General features: G+C 44.3%; 3 protein-coding genes across 3 annotated transcripts; 2 read left to right on the forward strand and 1 right to left on the reverse strand.

The window, feature by feature from the left end:
* Window positions 1–228: 228 nt before the first annotated feature.
* Window positions 229–3,119, forward strand: LOC140302313 (G2/mitotic-specific cyclin-B2-like). The gene is made up of 8 exons (XM_072381146.1): window positions 229–252; window positions 398–505; window positions 802–1,083; window positions 1,158–1,316; window positions 1,386–1,622; window positions 2,600–2,740; window positions 2,812–2,922; window positions 2,996–3,119. Exons 1-8 carry the CDS (start codon window positions 229–231, stop codon window positions 3,104–3,106), a joined length of 1,173 nt encoding a protein of 390 aa, XP_072237247.1. The 3' UTR covers window positions 3,107–3,119.
* Window positions 3,120–5,056: 1,937 nt separating this feature from the next.
* crybgx (crystallin beta gamma X) lies at window positions 5,057–9,673 on the reverse strand. The gene is made up of 6 exons (XM_072379879.1): window positions 9,630–9,673; window positions 9,174–9,222; window positions 6,973–7,094; window positions 6,251–6,386; window positions 5,714–5,853; window positions 5,057–5,226 (listed from the first exon to the last, which is right to left on the reverse strand). The coding sequence occupies exons 1-6, from the start codon at window positions 9,671–9,673 to the stop codon at window positions 5,094–5,096; spliced, it is 624 nt and encodes a 207-aa protein (XP_072235980.1). The 3' UTR covers window positions 5,057–5,093.
* A 3,608-nt stretch (window positions 9,674–13,281) lies between these two features.
* lctla (lactase-like a) lies at window positions 13,282–22,250 on the forward strand. The gene is made up of 14 exons (XM_072381180.1): window positions 13,282–13,451; window positions 13,589–13,754; window positions 14,008–14,168; window positions 14,776–14,863; window positions 16,240–16,349; window positions 16,423–16,551; window positions 16,643–16,738; window positions 18,193–18,247; window positions 18,323–18,484; window positions 19,595–19,869; window positions 20,508–20,634; window positions 20,720–20,919; window positions 20,993–21,056; window positions 21,782–22,250. The coding sequence occupies exons 2-14, from the start codon at window positions 13,628–13,630 to the stop codon at window positions 21,895–21,897; spliced, it is 1,710 nt and encodes a 569-aa protein (XP_072237281.1). The 5' UTR covers window positions 13,282–13,451; window positions 13,589–13,627; the 3' UTR covers window positions 21,898–22,250.
* The last annotated feature ends 310 nt before the right edge of the window (window positions 22,251–22,560 follow it).

The raw sequence follows: 22,560 nt of genomic DNA on the forward strand, positions 1-22,560 counted from the left end.
ACCTCAGTTAGGCAGCCAATCAGCAGCGTTCTCTCCACAGCAGCATCCAATCAGCAGCGTTCTCTCCACAGCAGGATCCAATCAGATTCGCCGGAGCGCTATTTGAATGCTGCTGATCTTTGGTGTTTACTATCTGCAGGAGTCGGTGACATGTGGTGCTGCTGATTAACTAAATAGCTGGTTGTTTTTAAGTATAATTTTATCTTGTTGCTGGTACAGCTGCTGAAAATGTCTGTGGAGGCTCATGCTGCGGTGAGTAAATGGACTTTATGCTGTTTGCTTCGTGCTTAGCATCGTTAGCCCGCAAGCTAACTGTAGTTTAGCTTCTGTTGGTTGTCAGAGGTTCTGTTCGAAAATGTCCTGGTTCTTCAGAGAGTTCCTCTGTTCGTCATTGCAGCTGCTGCCAGCTGCAGAGAACCCTCTGAAGAAGGGGAAAATCTGCGCAGCGGGTCCGAGGAGAGGTGCTCTCGGAGAGATTACCAACTTTAAAGCAGCTAACACAAAGGTAACAACACACCTGAGTTCTGTTCTTAGTCTACTTATGTTCCCTCGGGTTGGTTCTGAACACAAACTGCATCGCCTGCGGTTTGTATTCCCTGTTTAAGTAGTTTTTACAGCTTCATTAGTTGTGTTGAAACACTGAAGTTGATGATAGCCAGGGGTTGGTCTTCCATCTAGATTTGGACGCACAGAGTCCAAGTCTCAGACCCATCCAACACCTTTTTAGGCTTACTGGACCACACTCCACTGAACCTTTTTAATGGAAACCTGTCCAACGGTCTTATTCTCATGTTTCTGCAGAGAATTGGCCCATCAAAGCTGTCCAAAGCATCTTGTGCCCAGAAGGCTAAACCTGTTCAGGAGGTGGTTCCGGTTCTCCAGATCCCAGCAGCTGCAGAGCCGCTCCCTGCGGTGTTGGAGGAGCCGGCTGATGTGTCCATGAAGGAGGAGGAGGAGCCGCTGTGCGAGGCCTTCTCTGAGCTGCTGCTGACGGTGCAGGACGTGGACGAGCAGGACGCAGACCTGCCGCAGCTCTGCTCAGAATACGTTAAAGACATCTACAACTACCTGCACGTCCTGGAGGTAACCCCCCCCCCTCACTCACTCAGCCGCGGCGCTGCTTCCACCTGCTGTCTTACATCAGTGTGTCTCCTCAGGTGCAGCAGGCCGTGCGAGCCAACTACATGCAGGGATATGAGATCACCGAGCGCATGCGGGCGCTTCTCATCGACTGGCTGGTCCAGGTTCACTCCAGGTTCCAGCTGCTGCAGGAGACTCTGTTCCTCACAGTGGCCGTCCTGGATCGTTTCCTCCAGGTAAGACCGGCCTGATCGACCTCTCTTCTGTGTTTGACCGTGTATAAAACCTCTGGTGCCGCCCTGCAGATCCAGCCGGTGTCTCGCAGGAAGCTGCAGCTCGTTGGCGTGACTGCGATGCTGGTGGCCTGTAAGTATGAGGAGATGTACGCTCCAGAGGTGGGAGACTTCGCCTACATCACAGACAACGCCTTCACCAACTCTCAGATCCTGGAGATGGAGCAGCTGATTCTGAGGAACCTGAACTTCCAGCTGGGACGTCCGCTCCCGCTGCACTTCCTCAGGCGAGCCTCCAAGGTGGCAAATGTGAGTCTGAAGCTGCAGAATCTGTCCAACAGTTCAATGAAAATATGATGCAGCTGATTTACTCTGTAGATCAGATTTGGTTTAAAGCTGAGCTGAAAATGCAATCAGAGTCACAAAAAGGTCAGGATGATGTGTGAAATGGAAGAGAAAATAAATTGGCAGTTATTTGAAAGTCTCCATTTTAGTCACAACAAAATATTAAGTGAGACCTGTGACGATCAGGGACAGTATCGGCTCATCTTGAATCTGATGGCAGCAACAGGTCTCAAAAGTTGGGACAGCTACATGTTTTTACATGTATTTTAGCAACTTCTGGGAACAGGAGACTGAGAGCTGATAAACAGCTGGATGCCCCCTCTCCTCTTTAATCTGGAGGACGCAGCATCAGGTTCTGATCCATCTGACCACAGAACAGTTTCCTCTTTGCCTCAGTCCATTTTAAATGAGCTTCGGTCCAGAGAAGACGGCAGAGTTTCTGGATCATGTCCACATGTGGCTTCTTCTCTGCCTGAAGGAGCTTTAACCTGCATCTGTGGATGTTTCGGTGAGCTGTGTTCAGACAGTGATTCCTGGAAGTGTTCCTGAGCCCAGGCAGTGATTTCAGGACAGAATCGGGTCTGTTTTTAATGAGGTGATCCAGCATCATAGAGAACATGTCCCGTTTATCTGTGCAACAAAAAGAAACGGCACAAACTTATGTCTCTATTTGGCAGCTGCTGCCTTTCATGTTGCATCTAACCTAATGAGCTGCAACATGTTCCTTTAGCACTTATTCTTCAGCCTTTTTGTTGCCCTCATCCCATTTATGGTTAAAATTCAATTTAGACTGAATATTAAATCTAATTTGTATAATAAAGTGACACGAGTCCTAAAACCAAACCTGTCTGAGCCCTTAAAAAAGCCCCAAAATGGACCTGGTCGTAGATTCCTCGGAACATAAAGAGCAGGCGGCTTATTCAGCGTTGACTTTGTTTCAGTCTGACTTGGAGAAACACACGCTGGCCAAGTATCTGATGGAGCTGACCCTCCTGGACTACAGCATGGTGCACTTCCGGCCCTCTGAGGTCGCCGCCGCCTCGCTGTGCCTCTCCCAGCTGCTGCTGGACGGGCTGCCGTGGGTGAGTTGAGCTGGTGGTCGCCTCCTCTGCTGCGGTTTCAGGCAGCTTCTCACTCATCTCCTCTTCCTCAGTCGCCCACACAGCAGCACTACTCCACCTACGATGCGGCCCACCTGAAGCCCGTCATGCAGCACATCGCCAAGAACGTCGTGCTGGTAAACGACGGGAAATCCAAGTTTCAGGTGAGTCTGCTGCTGTTTAAAAGCAAGCCCCTGCTGTGGCGTCGGCGTGAACTTTGAACTCTGTCCTCTGCAGGCTGTGAGGAGCAAATACTCGAGCAGCAAGCTGCTGAGGATCAGCCTGATCCCTCAGCTGAAGTCCCCCATCATTCACAACATGGCGGCCGCTCTGCTCAGCAACCCCTGACGCAGACGTCGGGACCTTTCAACTGCACTTTATTTTTGGCTCTCTTGACCTGTGAAGAAACTGTTTTAATTAAATGTTTTTAGAATTTTTCATTCGATCTTTGTTTTAAGACAATCCTGCTGTACGTCTGAATGTTCTTGTGATGCACCTTAAATGTTTCCTCAAGCCTGAGCTCAAAGTCTTCTGGTTCCAGTCAGAAGTTTGTCTGCAAGCGGCTTCTGAGGAACTTTCTACACCCTCAGTTTGGATCTACCTCGTTTTAAAAGTGCCTTTTTATTAGAGTTGTTCAGTTTTCATCACGGTTTAACATGTGACTTTTGCTCATGAATCTGAATAAAGTCTTTGGAAACTCTTATGACTCTAACCTTAAGATATTGCCCAACTCTAAGCCTTTTTTTTTTTTTGTCATTTGTGGTGCTATAACTTCAGAGACTGTCCTGATGGGGATCTATGGAAGCTTTAAATGCTTGAATCTTGATTGTGGTGAGATTTCAAACTGTAATTTGTACTGTTTTGGTAATAAATTGCTCTCTGACTTCAACAGTTTGCTTTTTTTGATGCAGAAAACAAAAGGTCTGGCTTCAGCAGATGTAGGAAAAAGCTATTTTCATCCACATTTAATGTCTGCAAGTTTAAAATAAAGTATTTTATCTACGTTTTAAAGCCCACTGTGTCAGCTGAAGTTGATTATACTTGTATAGCCGATGGACTGCCTTCCTCAGACTAGGGCTGTAAAGTCCAAGTCGACTTATTGGTTGATTATTTTATTTTTCCCCTGTTGACTTCAGAGTCAACGGTTAATTCGATCATGAGGAAAGTACCAAGTGCTAATGGGGGTGTTTTCAGAGCAGCCCTGTTCCATAGAACAGCCCGTCTTCAGAGAACACCCCCGTTGTCTTCACTTTTTTGGATTAGTCCAACCGCTGGAGACACTTCTTCAACGTCCGGTGGTTTTCTGAATATTTATTTATATTTTAAGCATTTCATTCAGTGAATCAATCCTCCTCTACCATCCATGTCAAAGACTGCATCAGTGTGGCAGGATTTTACCAAAATAATGGCGGGAAAAAAGTCGAATGCAAGATTTGCAAAAACCAGCTCGACTAAAACATGGCGCATCATGTAAAAACCGCCAATATTTCAATATTATAGGCTATTAATATCAAATTTAAATATTTCAGTCTAATAATCGTTTATTGCTTTTATAACTTCAGGCACAACAGGTAGCATCCCTCAGATCCACGCAGACCATGTTCAGCCTCCATCATCTAAACGCAAACATGTCACAGAAGGAATTGTCCGTTTTATTTATTTCTTATTATTAATAAAGGTAATTTTCCCTGAACTGCCTTTTGTGTTTAATTGCCTTCTTGTGCTGATATCAGTATGTTTTCGGTAATCATGGGCGCAGATGCGCCTGTTAGAGCCGTCAGAGTCGAGTTTCACCCCCCATTAGTCGATTTTTTTTTTTGTTGAAATTTCAGGGTTTCAGTCGACCAAGAATTTCTTTGGTAGATTACAGCCCTTCCTCAGACTCATGTGATGCATGTCTCTAATCACCAGATTAATTTAAGCTCATTTCAGTCAGATCAGATGGGTTTACTTTCACCCTTCTGTTAAATACCATCAAAACATTCCAGTTTATAACAGTGCAGTGGAATTTAGTGTGCATCTATAATGCGTTTTATGTGATTTATCATTACTTTGAAGCTCTGGAAAATCTTAAATGGTTAGAAGGAGGTTGAATTTGACTTTGAGAAGGGTTTGAGAACCCTTCTTATTAGGCATATCATGTGTATAATCTCAGGATCAGTGTGCAGTTTCTTGTGTAAATCCTCTTGTCTCAACGGTTGTCATACAGTTCAAAACGTTAAATCCAACCAAAGAACAAAGACAATTTACTAGTAAAAATAGGCTTTATTGTGTGTAAAGCTGACAGGTTCCATGAGTTCTGTTGGGGGTCGTGGCGGCGGATCAGAGGTGGTGTTTAGTTGAAGCGGACTCTGCGAATGGAGCCCACGGTGCTGTTCTGGCTGCCCCAGTCAGAGAAGTTGTTGTAGTCTCGTTTCTCCAGGATGTAATGGGGTCCTCTGTAGTTGGGCTCCTGATACACCACCCACCTGTGCACGCAGAACACCACCAGGAGCAGCTTTAGAGTTAAACTCCATTTCCAAAGTTACAGTATTTGATCTGTGTTGCTGGCTCTGAACGTCACATCTGGCCGGTGTAAAATACAGCTTCATAGAACTTGCTTGGGGTCAATTATAGGACCAGATTTTAAGTCCAAAATGCAAAAGCTTAAAGCCGTAAAACCGCAGATCATAATTTTAACCCTAAAGTTCAGCAGGTAGAATGTAAATTGTTTAGTTTTGAGAGATTATTCAACATAACTGACTTTAAATTCAGAACTGCAGAAACCTGATGTTTTATTGATGATTTATTACAATCTATGGCTACAATATGGGCAAAAAGAGGCCTTAAAGGCATTATTTCAGCATTCATTAACTCATTTTTTGTCTTCTGGGGCTAAAATGGAGAGAGTACAGCCAAAAACGAGAGAAACAACACAAGAACAATGTGAAAGAGCACCAGAAGCACCAAACTTACGCTCCTCCGAGCACACGGATGGAGGTGACTCTGTTGAGGTTGTAGCGGCTCATCAGGTTGGGGATGTCGTCCTGGAGCTCCATCTTCTTACCGGAGAAGCCGGCTCGCTCAAACAGCTGAGCTCTGGCAGCGTTGTTGTCCTGAGAATCAGAAACACACAGAGCTGCGGTGTCAGGGTGTGTTTGTGGATCTGATACAGTTCCAGGAAAACATTTCCTTCAAACAGATATGTAAATATCACAGAATTACGGTTCTCTGTTACTTTATATCACAATAACTGTGTTCAGTTCAGTGTAGCTTCCGGTTTTATTTTGAAAGTCAGCTTCCGGTTACGCCTCCTTTAGTTCTGTTTCCGATCATTTGATGATGAATAAAGTTTTCTGGAGTTTTCCTTCGCTTTGTGACTAAAATAAATTCTCTTTGGTTCTTTTTTACATTTGAGCTTTAAATGTTTCCGGTGCGTCCGTGACTCTGGACGCTTCGCATGACTTTACCTGAACCTGTGACGACAGTGTGACGTTGCAGCCTGTGTCTCACCTGTTTGACAGAGCGGACAGAGGAGACGTGGTCGACCTGAGCACACCACTTATCGTAGCAGTTGTACTCCCCCTTCTCAGCCATATCCCACAGGTACTGACGACCCCGGTAGTTGTCATGCTCGAAACCGACCCATCTTCACGTGAGGTGGGGGGCAGGGGAACATAAAGAGAGATAATTAGAAAACAATTTGACTTGCTGTCGGATCCAAAAACAGATGAAGTGACCGAGGAAATTCTTTGCTTCTTATCCAGAATAAAATTCAAGGGTTGTGGCTATGAACTCATTTCCAAGTTTAAGTTTGATGCATTCAGGAAATCTCTGTTGTCCATAGATTGAATTTACAGAATTACCAACTGCTCCAAACTTCAAGCTGAAACCCAAATGAGATCAAAGTGACTTAAGCAGCTATTTTATGTTCAAATACAGCTCTGATGGATCCTGAACAGCTTAAAAAACCTGCTACTGCTTTTAGATTGTTTAATTCCACGTTTTTTCACTATAATTTTCAGATATTTGCTTTGTGCACAGCAGCTTTAACCGCTAAGATAACTTTTTCCTCATTTTATTTTATTCTTTTAACAGGGTCAATATCTTTAAGTTCCCTTCTGGACCACAGGGTTCAGAGGTCTTAACACATCTGTAAAAACAGACCTCTACTTAAGGACCACAGCTGTTTTCTGGCCTCTCGCAGGCTTTAGATGGACTTGGTGTGAACTTACGCTCCGCTCTCCACCTGCACAGAGTTGCATCTCTCTGGGAAGTTCTTGTCACTGATCCTCGGGCAGTCAGAGTTCAGGTCCAGCCGCCTGCCAGCGAAGTTTCGCTGCTCGAAAAGGGTCACCTGAAAGCAGAGAAAGCGTCAGTATTTTGGAGATGTGGCATTTATCAAAGTATTTGAACGATTTAAATCCGGGTCCACCTTTTTCTGACAGTTTCAGAAAGATATGAACTCTGTAAGGACTGTATTCTCCGAGTTTCATAGTCTTTTCTTCCATTTGTTTTACTTTTTTAATCCAAAAAACAGTAATTCTGTCAAATATTAGTGATAGAGGAAGTGTCAGGCTCCTAATAAACAGATTTAAAGCAGAATTTAGTCACTTTCATATGAAAAAACCTTTGGCCATGTTTGCTGAAACCTTTCCTGCTGTGAGGAAGACAATCTGTGAACCTCCTTGTACCTTAAACTAAAAGATCCACTGTGCCTGAGTGAGAGCTACCAATCAGAACCAGGACGAGTCTGACTTCTTCAGCTGCTGTGGTCACTAACTGCAGCGCACAGCAGAGAGGGAGGGGGCGGGACTCAAGCTGAATCTGTTTAAATGAAGCTTAACCCTCAGGTGAGGTGACAGACTCCTGAAAAACTCTGAAGAAGCCATGTAAAATAACACAAATCGATCTCACATGTCTGCACAATTCCACAGCTGACCGGAGCACAGATGGAGCCGTTGGTCTGCTCGGGTTTGACCTGCACCTGCACAACGCTGCTGCGGATCAGCGCCACACAGGTTAGCCACATGTGACCACTGCTGATCACGTAGAGACCGCCGCAGATCTTAATGGGATCCAAACGGACCATAAAACTGAACCTTTCTTATATAACAGGATCCTCCCTAATACCAGGAGTGATGCGTTCTCAAAGAACACGAGAACAGGAAACTCATGAATCCTCTGTCTTTCTCTGATGAAGTGCATGACTTTAATCAGCCAAACTTCTCCTTTATTGGTCTTTCAGTGTCTAAATCCTGATGTCTGCGTGTTTAAATGGTATTTTGGGGTTTGTAATATATTATAAAAACATTTTGTAAATGCTGATAACTCAGTTATGTTCCTAACTCATGGCTATGATGGAGAAATCGGGAGTCTTCCTCGAGGAAAAATCGTCTGGATTTGGGAGCGGATTCTGTTTTTTCAATAAATCTTTGGAATCTGTTAGCAATTACATGATAACTTTCAAATCTAAACCATCAAGCTAAGTATCTCAGAGCACCGAAGCGTGTTTCTAAAAGACTCATTTTATCAAATCAACAATCCTTAATGGAACTGATCACATAAGATCCATCACAGGGCCACACAGAGACAAACAACCACACACGCTCACACTCCCTCCTGAGGACAGTTTCAGAGACACCAGTTAGCCTAACAGCATGTTTTTGGATGGTGGGAGGAACCCGGAGAACCCGGAGAGAACCCACTCATACACGGGGAGAACATGCAGCCTCCACACAGAATAAACCAGCTGGGATTCAAACCTGGAACCCTCTCGCTGTGAGGCGACGGTGCTGACCACCACACCACCCTGCAGCCCCCACATAACACCACCTTACAGGAGAATCTGCAGCTTTCTACCACAGAACCAGCTCATTTTCTAACTCGCTTTGAATCTGTTATAATTGGCTTTGATCTTAGACATTATAAATTCATATTCTGTATTTTCCTAAATAACCTCTGTTCCCAGCTGGTACTTTTCCACTCTGCTCATACTGAACAATCGATGACCTTAAATGGTCCAAGACCTTAGAAGGACATAAACAACTGGGTCAGACAGAACATCTCTATTAGGGCAGATAGGTCTGGTCCATTAGATCCACGCCTAAAACAGTTTATCACATCCGAAGAACACAACAAGGACAGCGGCTGGCCTGAGCATGTCACCCAAAACTGGCCAATTATACTCTGACAAGTGTGAAAACAACCTCTCTGAGATAAAGCTGAATATAAATATGAAATGTTTCCGGATATCGGGGCTCGGCCTGACGGATTTCCTGCGGGAGCTCTGGCACTCAGAGTCCAGCTGCAATATTTTTACTATGTGACCACTAATAAATACTTTATTAATAAACGATTTCTCCAGCTTCCAATGAAAAAAACGGGCTAACAAATCTAAACAAGTTTGCTTTGACACAATGACGCTGTGACTCACCCTCCCACTGGACCCGTAGAAGGCACGTTGGAGCACAGACCCCAGCTTGCTGCAGACATAGAAGCATTTTTAACAAACAGGTAAAACAACAGCAGTCAGTTAAAGTCTGTAATGATGTCAGAAGCTTGTCTGGAAGTGAAACTGAAGGTTCAGATTACATTTTTATGTCCCTCTTTCCTTCTGCTCGCCACAGATTACAGATGATATTTACAAGCTTTTGTTTCCCACGCTTTCATATTAAAATGTGCAGAATGTGTTCATGTCTCCCACAACCATCATCACTCTACAAGTGATTTTGGGAAACTGGTGTTGGAGGCGTAACAGAGCAGAACACCCAGCAGGAGGTGGGCTGGCTGTGGAAGCACTGGCCCACCCACCTCCACACCTCTGAGCGGTGGGAGGGGGGGGCGGTCACGCTCCGAGGGCCCCGGCGGGAACGCAGCACTCTGAACATACCTGGTTTGTTGGGCTAATCCTGTGACCTTAGTAAAGATGTTCATGTCAGCTCTGCGAGGCGACAAGAAAGCCCCTTAAATATGTGGAGCTGAGGCGAGCAGACAGCTACTGGAAAGCTCAGAGTGTTTCTGCAACAGTCACCGGGGCCCTGGACGCCATTGATATGCTAAACACACAACTCATGTTGCCTCCTCTTTCCACAGCACACACACCGGCAGCAACAGTGCAACCGCATGCAGGGCAGAAATATACATACAAACACACACAGAGAGCAATTGAAACAGTCGAGTGAATGCTGATACACAACAGGCCCGGAGAGAGCTCCGAGAGTGCAGTGCCAACACTTTTGGCTTTGAACATTTCAGCATTTTCTCTGCAACAAAGCATGTTCTGATAATGGTTGCATTCATGCTGTGAGTGGGGCCCGCTGCAGCTCGCTGTATTCACCGAGGAGGTCGAGACCCTGAGCCGAGCTGACGGCAGAGGAAACGCACCAGAGTTTCAGCCTCTGTGAACCTGACTGTACAGATTACAGTTCAACAATCTGATTGTTTCAACAAGCAGCTTAAACTCCAAAAGTGTGGAGCAGACACCACAGGATCATTTAGATGTATAATGAAGCGTATTAAAAAAGCTTTTTGCTGCAGGAACACACAGCTGCTCCATGGAAACATGTCGCAGTTTTGCCCTAAAACCCACAGACTGGAGGACACATCGTATTAGAGGTGAATCACACATTTAAGATCTCTAATGCAGAGATGTTTCTCTCAGCCTGGTATGGAATAAGAATTCAAATCGCAGCAGTCAAACTTTCCAAACCCAGTAAATATAACAGTGTAACTTAAGCTATTCCCCCTTATAGTATGATAGTTTTTATTCTTGGATAACTGAATATCTTTTAAAATGCAACAAAAACTTCAATCTGTAATCTGTTCATTGCTTTGAACTTTTGAGGGAAATTATTTTCAGTGTCTTCACCGACCAACTATTTAGAAACTGAACCAAATGAAGGATCTGAAGCATCAACACTCAGTGAAAGTTGTTCCAGACTCATGTTTCCCATCGTGTTCCTTCAGCTTCCTTTAATGACTCTTTTTAATGCTTTGAACTGAGTTTTTCACAGGAATCTGAGTCCATTCCTGCTGAATCCCAGATTCCAGCTGCTCAGCAGTCCCTGGTTGCTGTTGTCTGGTTCTCCTCTTCATGATGCTCCAACATCTGCAGCAGGAGACAGATGTGGACTGCAGGCAGGCAGCCGAGCTCACACACTCTGTGTGTCTGAAGCTGCTGGAAGTCCTGCAGAATGAGGTCTGGCATCGTCCTGCTGAAATAACCACGGACCTCCCGGGAAAAGACGGCACCTTGATGGCAGCATCTGTCTCTGCAGAACTCCAACATCCAGCTGTGCATCAGTGGTACCTTCACCCAGATGAAGCCCTCCATGCCATGGACTCTGATGCAGCCCCAGACCATCACAGACGCTGGCTTTAAACCTTCCTCTGAGAACAGCTGGATGCTCTTTCTCAGCAGTTTTTCCCAGAAGCAGCTGAAACGTGGACTCATCTGCCCACAGAACACGTGTCCACTGTCTTTCTGTCCCTCTGAGCTGAGCTGGAGTCCAGAGAACTGGGCCGTGGTTCTGCTCAGAGCTGATATATGGCTTCCTCCTGGTGTGATGCAGCTTCAGCTCACATTTCTGGATGCAGCCGTGGACTGTGTTGAGTGGAAATGCTTTTCCCAGCTCCTCCTGAGCCCATGTGGCTGTATGGATCATGGTGGCCTGACGGTTTCTCCTGCAGTGCTGCCTGAGGGCTCCGAGCTCATCCAACAGGGCTTTCTGTCCTTGGCCTTTCCACACTGAGACTTCCCCAGACTCCCTGAATCTGTTCCCAATATCCTGCTCTGTAGATGCTGAAAGACCAAAGTTCTTTACAGTCTGACTCTGAGGAATATTTCCTGAACTTATTGATGATTCTCTGATGGAGTTTGGCACAAAGCGGTGAGCCACGACCCATCCTTGTTGGAGAGGCTGAACCTTTGGTGGAAGCTGCTTTTATACCCAATCCTGACACCCTCACCTGGCAGCAGGTAATCTGCTGGTTGGAGAATCTTCCAGAAGCTGTTACTGTAGATTAAATAAACTTTTCTGTCTTTATTCGACTTCAGAACAACTTTCATTTGATGTGTTGCTGCATCAGAGTCTAGATATGATCAGTTGGTCAGTGAAGACGCTGAAAATAATTTCTCATGAACAAATATTAGATCAAAGTTTGTTGCATTTTAGAAAACTCTCTGGAACTCTAAGACTTTGCAGTTTGGAAAAAGTACACTAACATCAAGGCAAACTGCTGCTAAAGAGAGCATCCCTGAAACCGAATCAATGCAGCAGACTGGAGGTCTGACTCTGCCTCTTGGATTCATGAAAAAGCCTCCGACATTTGGGTAAAAAGCTTTCAGAGGACTTACAACCCAGACTTATCTCTGAAAAGCTTCCATGATTTCAGGCGTTAGATACACTCACTGTCCAGAGATGAGGATGAATCAGTACTTATTAATCAGGGTTTGCATCTGCAGTTCAGTTGCAGCAAAGCTCCTCTGCCTTGACCAGATGATGCACTTTGACATCATGGTTTATTTACGGTCCCTTCTGTGGGTCCAGCTCAAGTGTTGAGCAGATGGGTGGTTTGTTGTAGGATTTTATCGGTATAAACAGACGAAGAAGTGCAACGTGTAAATGCTGTAATTTACTCGAATAGAGGAGATATCTGTATTTTATCAAAGTCTGGAGTGAAATACCTATTTCGAGACCAAATGTTTGGATGTTATTCGTCGGTCTGAAGTGGGTCAGGATGACTCTGAACCTGTCATTAGTGACGGTTAGTAAGTGTTAAAGGAGGCATCGCTTAAGTGAAGCAGTGAGAAAATGACCCTTAAAACCTATGAATATGGCCAAGTTTGTGATATTACCACATACCACAGGGTTCACTCTGGGTTTCTTCTTCTTCCAGCTGACCCATCTGTGATATTTTGGGTTCTGTTTTGATGCTAAACCCTGAAAAAACTCATCCAGCAGAGTAACGAGCTTCAAATGAGCCCCGTTCACCAACATAAACTTTGCTTACAGTGTTGAAATCCTTCCTTTTTCCAAAAGATCTGTTTGCCCCAGCAAATTTCCCCTCACACTTCACTGGCTTCCAATGGCGGGTATTCAGTTAGCGTATTTGTGGGGGGTGTTGCTGTATGCGAGCTGATGAATAGCAGAAAATGTCCTGGATGCTTCACTCTGTTTTGTTTTCTGAACATTGGCAGTGAACCAGCTGCGGACACCGCTGAGCTCCAACCCCGTCCAGAAGCTTGGAGATTTTTCTTGCATTTTGGAGCAGTTTCCAGCAGAGACAAATGCAGCAGGTCAGACATCTATATGTGGTTCTGAGTGAGGCAGCCGAGGCTGAGCAAGGGCACAGACGCAGGGAAAGAAACGGCACAGGCTTTGGCAGAAGGACTCGCAGGCTTCTTCGCATTTTTCACCCACTTCTGTTTTTTTAATTGTGGTTATCTGTGACCACTGAAGAGATCCGGCAGCTTGAAATGTCTCTCATCCTGACTGTGCTGGACAAGTTGTCTTACTTTCTGTCTCTGATAGCGTTCTGTGTCAGTGTGTCTCACAGCTGGCTGAAATGAAACTAGACTCCTCTGTGATATCGTGACGTTTGATAATGACCGCGTGTTTTTTTCTGGTGGATTTTAAAGAAACGATGCTGAGGTTTGGAGGTTGAATTATGAGGGTTTTGTTGAAAACTTGGGGACAGCTGACACCTGAGTGTGAGTTTCTGAGTTCAACCTTTCTGCATATTCTGTGATGTTCGGGGTGACTGACAGGAGATGACGCCTTGCAGTGATTCTGGATGCCTGATGAATGGCTGCATGTGTTTAAAACATCCCATTTACCTGCTCTGTAGGTGTGACTGAAGACAGAGAGCTCTGGGCCAACGATCACAATGCTGCCGTGGGGAATCCTGAGGCTGTACCATTTGCTTGCACTGGTGCTGTGTGTTTCAGCAAGTGAGGACTTTGACTGGACGAAGAATGAGAAAACGTCCTTCTACTACGGCACCTTCCCAACTGGTAGGAACTTGTTTTGCACTCGAGTAAATCTGTCAAACAGCCTATTATTTAGATAATCTAACATCCTCCTGGAGCTTTTATTCATGTGATATGATCCTTCTGAGCAGGAAAAGCTTAATCATTTGGTTCATATTTCCATCTTATTTGAGCAAATTTGATCAATGTTGACTTTAAAGTTCCAGTCACGAAGTCGTGGTTAAGAGCTGAGGAGTTATTATTTGATTAATTGACGGAAGTTTGTGTTCCTCTGCAGGTTTTTCATGGGGCGCCGGCAGCTCTGCCTATCAGACCGAAGGAGCTTGGAACATAGATGGAAAAGGAATGAGCATCTGGGATGCATTTGCCCACAAAAAGGGGAAAATATTCTCAAATGATACAGGGGACTCCTCGTGTGAAAGCTACTACAAATTCAAGGTGAATGTGTGTGTTGCAAAGTCCAAAGAGCTCATGTTTATAGTGCAGCGATGCTAGAGCCTCTCTATTTGTTGGTGTTTGTCATAGTCATACTTTTACACTTTTAAAGTGTCAATTCTGTAACTTTACAATCATAAAAGTCCTCTTTTATGCACATGGAGGCGCATCTTTAGGTATATGTGAGGTGTTTATAAAGTCTGGTATTTAAATTTAGATTTGAAAGGTTCAGTCATTTAGGAATGATGGTTTCTTTTGCATAATTTGATATCACGCTCATGTCTGTCCAGTAAATATGAAGCTAAAGCCAGCGGATGTTTAACTTAGTTCAGCACAAAGACTGAACCTCTTCACTAAGTTGAGCTCAGTTAACGTTAACCCTGCTGCACAGCATTAGCTCGCAATGATCCCCAGAAGCTAATAAATCAATGAGAAAGACACTTTCTGGGTTCTGGGTGAACTTAATCTGTGCAATAACTTCTATTTCACTGCGTTTCTGAGATTTACTCACGTGGAAGCAGCTTTAAAATGACAGATTAACGTTTTCTTCTCTGAATTGTCTCAGAAAAATGCACTAATTTAAAATGTTTTCTGCTTTTTTTTCTTCAAGGATGACATTAACTTGATGAAGGACATGAAGGTGAATCATTATCGATTCTCCATCTCCTGGCCGAGGATTTTACCGAGTGGACTGAGAAGTAAACAAACTCCATACCGGTTTATTTTTCAGTTTTACTGTATGTTAGTGTGAGATTAGCTAACCTTTATTTAACAGACACAAGTCAAAATAAATGATTTATGTAAGAAAACAATCAGTAAAAGTTGTTCTGGAGTCGAATAAAGACAGAAAAGTTGATATAATCTACAGTAACAGCTTCTGGAGCTTCTCCAACCAGCAGATTACCTGCTGACAGGTGAGGGTGTCAGGATTGGATATAAAAACAGCTTCCACCAAAGGTTCAGCCTCTCCAACAAGGATGGGTCGTGGCTCACCGCTTCGTGCCAAACTCCATCAGAGAATCATCAATAAGTTCAGGAAATATTCCTCAGAGTCAGACTGTAAAGAACTTTGGTCTTTCAGCATCTACAGAGCAGAATATTGGGAACAGATTCAGGGAGTCTGGGGAAGTCTCAGTGTGGAAAGGCCAAGGACAGAAAGCCCTGTTGGATGAGCTCGGAGCCCTCAGGCAGCACTGCAGGAGAAACCGTCAGGCCACCATGATCCATACAGCCACATGGGCTCAGGAGGAGCTGGGAAAAGCATTTCCACTCAACACAGTCCACGGCTGCATCCAGAAATGTGAGCTGAAGCTGCATCACACCAGGAGGAAGCCATATATCAGCTCTGAGCAGAACCACGGCCCAGTTCTCTGGACTCCAGCTCATCTCAGAGGGACAGAAAGACAGTGGACACGTGTTCTGTGGGCAGATGAGTCCACGTTTCAGCTGCTTCTGGGAAAAACTGATGAGAAAGAGCATCCAGGCTGTTCTCAGAGGAAGGTTTAAAGCCAGCGTCTGTGATGGTCTGGGGCTGCAGCAGAGTCCATGGCATGGAGGGCTTCATCTGGGTGAAGGTACCACTGATGCACAGCTGGATGTTGGAGTTCTGGAGAGACAGATGCTGCCATCAAGGTGCCGTCTTTTCTCGGGAGGTCCGTGGTTATTTCAGCAGGACGATGCCAGACCTCATTCTGCAGGACTTCCAGCAGCTTCAGACACACAGAGTGTGTGAGCTCGGCTGCCTGCCTGCAGTCCACATCTGTCTCCTGCTGCAGATGTTGGAGCATCATGAAGAGGAGAACCAGACAACAGCAACCAGGGACTGCTGAGCAGCTGGAATCTGGGATTCAGCAGGAATGGACACAGATTCCTGTGAGAAACTCAGTTCAAAGCATTAAAAAGAGTCATTAAAGGAAGCTGAAGGAACACGATGGGAAACATGCGTCTGGAACAACTTTCACTGAGTGTTGCTGCTTCAGATTCTACAGATTCTATTAATTAATACATTTTACTTGAACTACATATTCATAAAGACAGTGATGGTAATTTCATATTTCACTGGCCACTCTTGCAGGTGAACACATCAACGAAAAAGGAATCAAATACTACGATGCCCTGATAAACATGCTGCTTGAGAACAAGATCACGCCTATAGTTACCCTGTATCACTGGGATTTACCACAGGTGAGTGCAGCATTTGGCTTTGCAGAACAACAGGATGGTGCAGACACAGCTATGACGCAGCTCTCCTCCACAGGTGCTGCAGGATAAATACGGCGGCTGGCTCAACGCCAGCATGGTGAACTACTTCAACGATTTTGCCAACTTGTGCTTCGAAAAATTTGGAAACAGAGTGAAGTACTGGATCACCTTCAACAATCCCTGGGTATGTCGGGTTAAAGAGAAATGGTGCGTTCACTGTCAGCCGTGGCATCTGATGTGTGTCAGACAGTGAGTGTGGAGCCTTGTATTTTCAGTCCATTGCTGTGGAGGGATATGAAACAGGAGAACATGCGCCTGGACTGAAGCTGAAAGGAACAGGAGCTTACAAAGCCGCCCACCACATCATCAAGGTAAGACCAGCTCGTGTGGTTCTGATCTGCCTGCTGGTGCAAGCTGGCCGATCAATAACAAGACGCAGGCCGAAACACTTCCCAAAGGTGTCCAGATTGGTGATGGTGGGTTGCAGAGATGCTCTGAACTCAAGTTTCCGGATGGTTCTGGGTTCTGTCAATTACAATTTCCTGAGAAATACTGTTGGCGAAAAAAAAAATTTCAATTTAAAAACACAACTGTGATCATAATCAGGAGAGAATCCATTTTTCCAGGCTGTGAGCAAAGCACAAAGTGACCCCTTCCTGGTCCAAAAGCAAGGTCAAAGTCAAAGTCAGATTTATTTCCAGCACATTTCATGTACAAAACAATTCAAAGTGCTTTAAATAAAATAAAAGCATTGCAGCAGGGAGCAGAAAAAGCATTGAAATATGTAAAAGAATATAAATAGAAAGAAATAAAATCATTAAAATGAATTAAAATGAATTAAAACAAGCAACAGTCTGGATAAGTTAAAAGATACCGTGCAGATTTCATGCATAGACACATGAGAAAAGTCCATAAAGACGTGGATGAGCCAGTGAAGGTTCCACATTCTGTGAAACTGTGCGGACAAATTGTTTAATAATCTGAAAATAACATGTCTCAAAATGAAATTGCAAAGAATTTTGGGGTCTTCATCATCAACGGAGAGACTTACAATCAGTTTGTAACGTTGGTGATCTTCAAGCAGCGCCGATTCTGCCGTGGAATCATTGCATTAACTGAGGAATACTTCAGAAAACCATCATCAGCTCATCACTGCATCCAAGTGTGAAGGTCAAACTCTGTCAGGTAGAGAAGAAACATGTCAACCAGACCCAGAAGCTCAGCTTCTCTGAGCCGAGTAAGATGAGCTGAGGTGGATGTTTGGATGGATTTAAGCATATGTGACGGTGTGGAGGTGTATTAGTGGGAAACTTCCACATCTAACGTCTTCTTTTTCAAGGAAGTCCTAGTTTATTTTCAACAACACACACAGCATTCTGCAGGTATTCCAGTGGACAGAAGACAACAAAAACGTACAGTAAAGGTGGAACTGAGCATTTCCCTTTAGAATAGCAGCAGGTTTAAATGATTTTCTGTTTAAATTCTGTTGATATCCAAACTTTAAAAACTTCTCTGTAGCGTTGATCCTTCAGAGTCTGAGGTGGAAGGAACAGGGAGAAAGTAAAGATGCTACCTGATTCTTTTTAAACGCTCAAGTTGAAAGAACTTAGCGTGTAAATAACAACAAAATAACCTGTTGAGACGAGCTGGTTTTACAGGAAATGACAGTGTGGATGCTGGTTGGCATCTTGGAGCTTCATCTGTGCTCCTCTTACCAAGAAAAATCAGTTTTAATGTGATGTCTTTGAGGAATTGAACTCGTTCTCGGATGAATTACAGTGAAAAAAACCAAACAGACGTCTTTTTGACTCTCTTCCTTTCTCAGGCACATGCTAAAGTTTGGCACACGTATGACATGAAGTGGAGAAGCAAACAAAAAGGTAACAGAGAAAACCGAGCTTTTTTATTGATTCAAACCAACACATTTCCAGCTTTAAGTGCTTGTTTTGGCGCAGGTCTGATTGGGATCTCGCTGACTGCTGACTGGGGCGAACCGGTGGACATCTCCAACCAGAGAGACATCGAAGCAGCAGAGAGATACATCCAGTTCTACATGGGCTGGTTTGCTACGCCCCTCTTCAATGGAGACTACCCCCAAGTTATGAAAGATTACATCGGTAAGTTGAGCATCTTTCACTCATTCTCTGCTGTCACTCGGCAGCTGATGTGTTTAGGGTTTGTTGGCTTGCTGAGGTCTGTGGAGCAGTCAAAGTTCATGTGTTTTTAACACGTTAACACTTCAGGTGAAGGTATAATTAAAGTCCTGATCCACCGTTTATTGCTGCCAACCTTTCTTTGCACAATGTGAATCAGGAAGAAAAAATAGCTTCACCTTGAATGCAGTTAAAATGCTTAAAATCTAGAAATTGGATCAAAAAGTGTTTTGTTTTTGAGTGGATGTTGGAAATATGGTGTGAGTGATGTGAAGCATTTATTTTTACTGTAACCTTTACAGGCAGATTAGAAAGTGTACCGTATTTCCGCACTATAAGACTCACCTGATTATAAGGCGTATTACCTACTGTTCTCTGATTGGTTTATCGCTGCCAGCACAGTAGTGCATGTATTAAGTCTCAGTGTCAGCGGGAAATGGTCCGACGGTCAAGGACAACATCGTCTGTGGTTTTTACACTTTATAAACTTGTAATCTGCACATCGGTCTGCATCACCCATCTCAGACTGAAGAACAGACTCTCTGGGACATGGGCAGAAGCATTAATGACACGATTCAATCGCTGAGTACGAGCTCGATAGAATCTTCGCCCCATTCAGAGTGAATGGCTGGGATCCGACTAAACCCTGGATTCACACCGAACGGAAAGCCAGCGACGGAAGTGGCCAGTTGCCATTAATTTCCAATGTACAGAGCGAAGAGGCGCGGCTAAAGTGAACGTATAGGGTGAGTGATGCAGGGGCCTTAATGCCCCGATGAATGCTCGGCGCTCCCCGCGGTAAATTCAAAATGGCGGACATATCCGTGACAGATTTTGGAATCCGGATTATATGGCGGACGGCCGATTTTTGTGAAAATTTAAGGCTTTTCGGTGCCTTGTGGTGCGGAAAACATGGTAACTGGATTAGTTATTGGCATAGTTTCTATGTGTAGGACTGTGTTGCAGTTTTATGAACTAACTGCACAGATTCACCCACAGAGAGCAACATAAGGGTGCACTTTCTTTCTGAATGTAACATGACTGACCGACTAACTGCTGGACTCCCACCTGCAGGCAGGAAGAGTGGCCAGCAGGGCCTGGGAGCTTCACGGCTGCCCGTTTTTTCACCCCAGGAGAAGAGTTACATCAGAGGCACGTGTGACTTCCTGGGCCTCGGGCATTTTACCACCCGCTACGTCACCCAGAAGAACTACCCATCAGCCCTTGGGGACAGCTACTTTGTGGATCGTGACCTTGCAGAGCTGGTTGACCCAAAATGGCCTGATCCTGGTTCTGAGTGGCTCTATTCAGTTCCGTGGGGCTTCCGGCGCTTGTTGAATTTTGTGAAGGTACACAGTGTGAATCTGACCTATCAAACCAAAGTTAAAGTCTTGTTGTGAGGAAACTGGAACCCGTGTTTCCTGGTTTGGTTTTCTGTTTTATTTTCAGAATTAGAGTCATGGTCTCAGGTTTGTGTTGGTTTCTCAGTCTCTGTTCTGGTTTAGTTATTTCTCAGTGTCTCAGTTTAGCTCTTTCTTTGAGCTTTATTCCTTGTATTCCGGTTTAGTTTTCAGTCTCCAGTGTTAGGTTCTGTTGGATTTCATCACCCCCAGATGTCTCGTCTTGTCCCCTGGTCTCATTCCCACATGTCTGCTGTTAGTCACTCCCAGTACTTGTCGCTGTCTGGTCAACCCTGTCGTTTGCCAGACTTTTGTTGCCGCTGACCTTGTTGTCGGCCAGTTAGTCCCTGCCTTGGCATCACCTTTGGTTCATTTATTAAAGCAACCACAGTCATCGTCTGTATTCCTTCTTCCTCCGTTTTGCTCCTAAACCTAAGATGAATCCTGATAACTCGGCGACTGTTTTCTGAGGTTTTTCTGAGCACTCATTGTGCAGAAGTGTGGATATCGTAAATGCAAACCTACTGAGGGACACGGTGCTCCTCCTCATGTAATGTCCTGACACTAATGTGTGATCTCATCAACAGTCTCAGTATGGAAACCCCATGATCTACGTGACAGAAAACGGCGTCTCAGAGAAAATGCTCTGCACTGACCTCTGTGATGACTGGAGGATGCAGTATTTTAGAGACTACATCAATGAAATGCTCAAAGGTGACCGGTTGTGCTGCGTGGAACATTGTTGTTGAAGATTTGTTTTTCTGGCACCGAGTCAATGTGTCCGTGTTTAAACTCACAGCGATTAAAGACGGGGTGAACGTGAAGGGCTACACCGCCTGGTCTCTGCTCGACAGCTTTGAGTGGGATGAAGGCTACTCAGAAAGGTTTGGCCTCTACTACGTGGACTTCAGAACCAAAAATAAACCACGCTACCCGAAGGCCTCGGTCCAGTTCTATAAACGCATCATCGGCTCTAATGGCTTTCCCAATCTGAGAGAGGTAAACTCACAACACGATCAACGTTAAAGGAGAGCAGGCAGTTCAACTGTGAGACTCTGTTTGGTCTTTCCAGGTGGAGAGCTGGAAGAGGAAAGCCGTAGAAACTTGCTCCTCCAGTAACCAGCTCCTGGCTGCAGGTTAGTACGACGGACCACTGCAGTAGTTTGTGAGAATGGTGGGGCCAAACAAAGGAAAATTCAGTCTGAAGCTTGTTTTTCTGCTATCTAACAGGGTTTTTCTTTGTTTTGCCCCTCCAGCTAGAAGAAAATCCCAGGGAAATCAGGAACATGCAGGAATGCAAAACACTTGGCCAGTGCATGATGAAGTTTAGGTACACAAGCTCAGTTGGTGCTGTGTAAGACTAACATGATGCTTCCAGCAGGACTTAAACCTTCAGAAGTGTAAAGATTACAGCTGGCACCGTTGAAAATGTGTGTCATCGACAAATTAAATCGGAATAAATGAGTTTATTGGGATCTATTTGTGAAGCAGGATTTCACTGATGACGTTTGTTCGATTTGTTTGTTGTAAATTTTGTGATAAATAAGTAATAAAGTAAGTGAAAAAAGGTGATTTCTACATTTTTATTCACAAACTGTATGCTTTACACTGAGGATTGACGATTTAAGTCAATGTTGGTGAAATCCTTTGTATTTCTTTTCTTTTTGGGTCTAAATCGTGTTTTTGCTGTTGGTAATTTGTCTTTCTTAATTGTTTTGATGAATTGTGTTTTATTCCCACAGTGTTGTGCTTTTTTTATATCATTTTTTGACAACTTTCAGTGGAATTTAAAATACTTAAAGTACTATTTAAAGTAAAATAATCCGGATGAACACGGTAACGGACTGTTGATGTTTTGCAGATCCGTTGATCGGCCACATGGAGATGGTGACAGAGATCGTGGTTCCCACCGTGTGCACGCTCTGCATCCTCCTCAGTGCAGTCTTCCTCATGTTTCTGCTGCGGAGACGCCTCTAAGAAACGCATCACATCATCCGTTTTCATCAGAGCTCAGTGGCCTTAAAGCTGAAGAAATGAATCAGAGTGACTTTAAAGCTGTAAATCTGTTGCGAGCCTTTTCGCTCCAACTGTCCTCCTGTTCTGTCTGGAATAGACGATGAAGAGTCAAAAGAGCCTGAACTTGTTTAAACTCTGGAAGGATTGACTTCATTATATGACTACATAACTGTTTCTAAATGAGACTAAATGAGTCTTGTGTGGTTTTTGGTGTAGCTTTAAGTTTAATAGGCTACTGAGACTAGCGGCTGGTTTACTGTCAGCGAGTTTGTAAAAAGGACAAACGAAGACGGAGATACAGTAAAGTGTTGTTCACTCTGTGGATCATTACTCATAATAAATGATTTTTTTAAGCGTCACATGGTGAGTGATTATTAGCACCACCCATCCACTGAGGAGAGAAGGAACCTCTGAACTTTGTACATTACACATAATATATACTTGTATATTTGTATTTTATAATATTCCTGCGCTGCTGCCTGCATTTATTTCACACTTTGATATTAAAATGAAGGGGAGAGATTATCTCACCGCAGCTCTGCTGTTGGACCAATTTTCAAATGAAAATGTAGTGACTGAAGCATATCAGCTCTTTATGAATTAACTTAATTTCAAGATTAATTC

Source organism: Leuresthes tenuis, unplaced genomic scaffold (assembly GCF_036924035.1).
Source record: "Leuresthes tenuis unplaced genomic scaffold, fLeuTen1.0.hap1 SCAF_2, whole genome shotgun sequence".
Classification (NCBI taxonomy): Eukaryota; Metazoa; Chordata; class Actinopteri; order Atheriniformes; family Atherinopsidae; genus Leuresthes; species Leuresthes tenuis.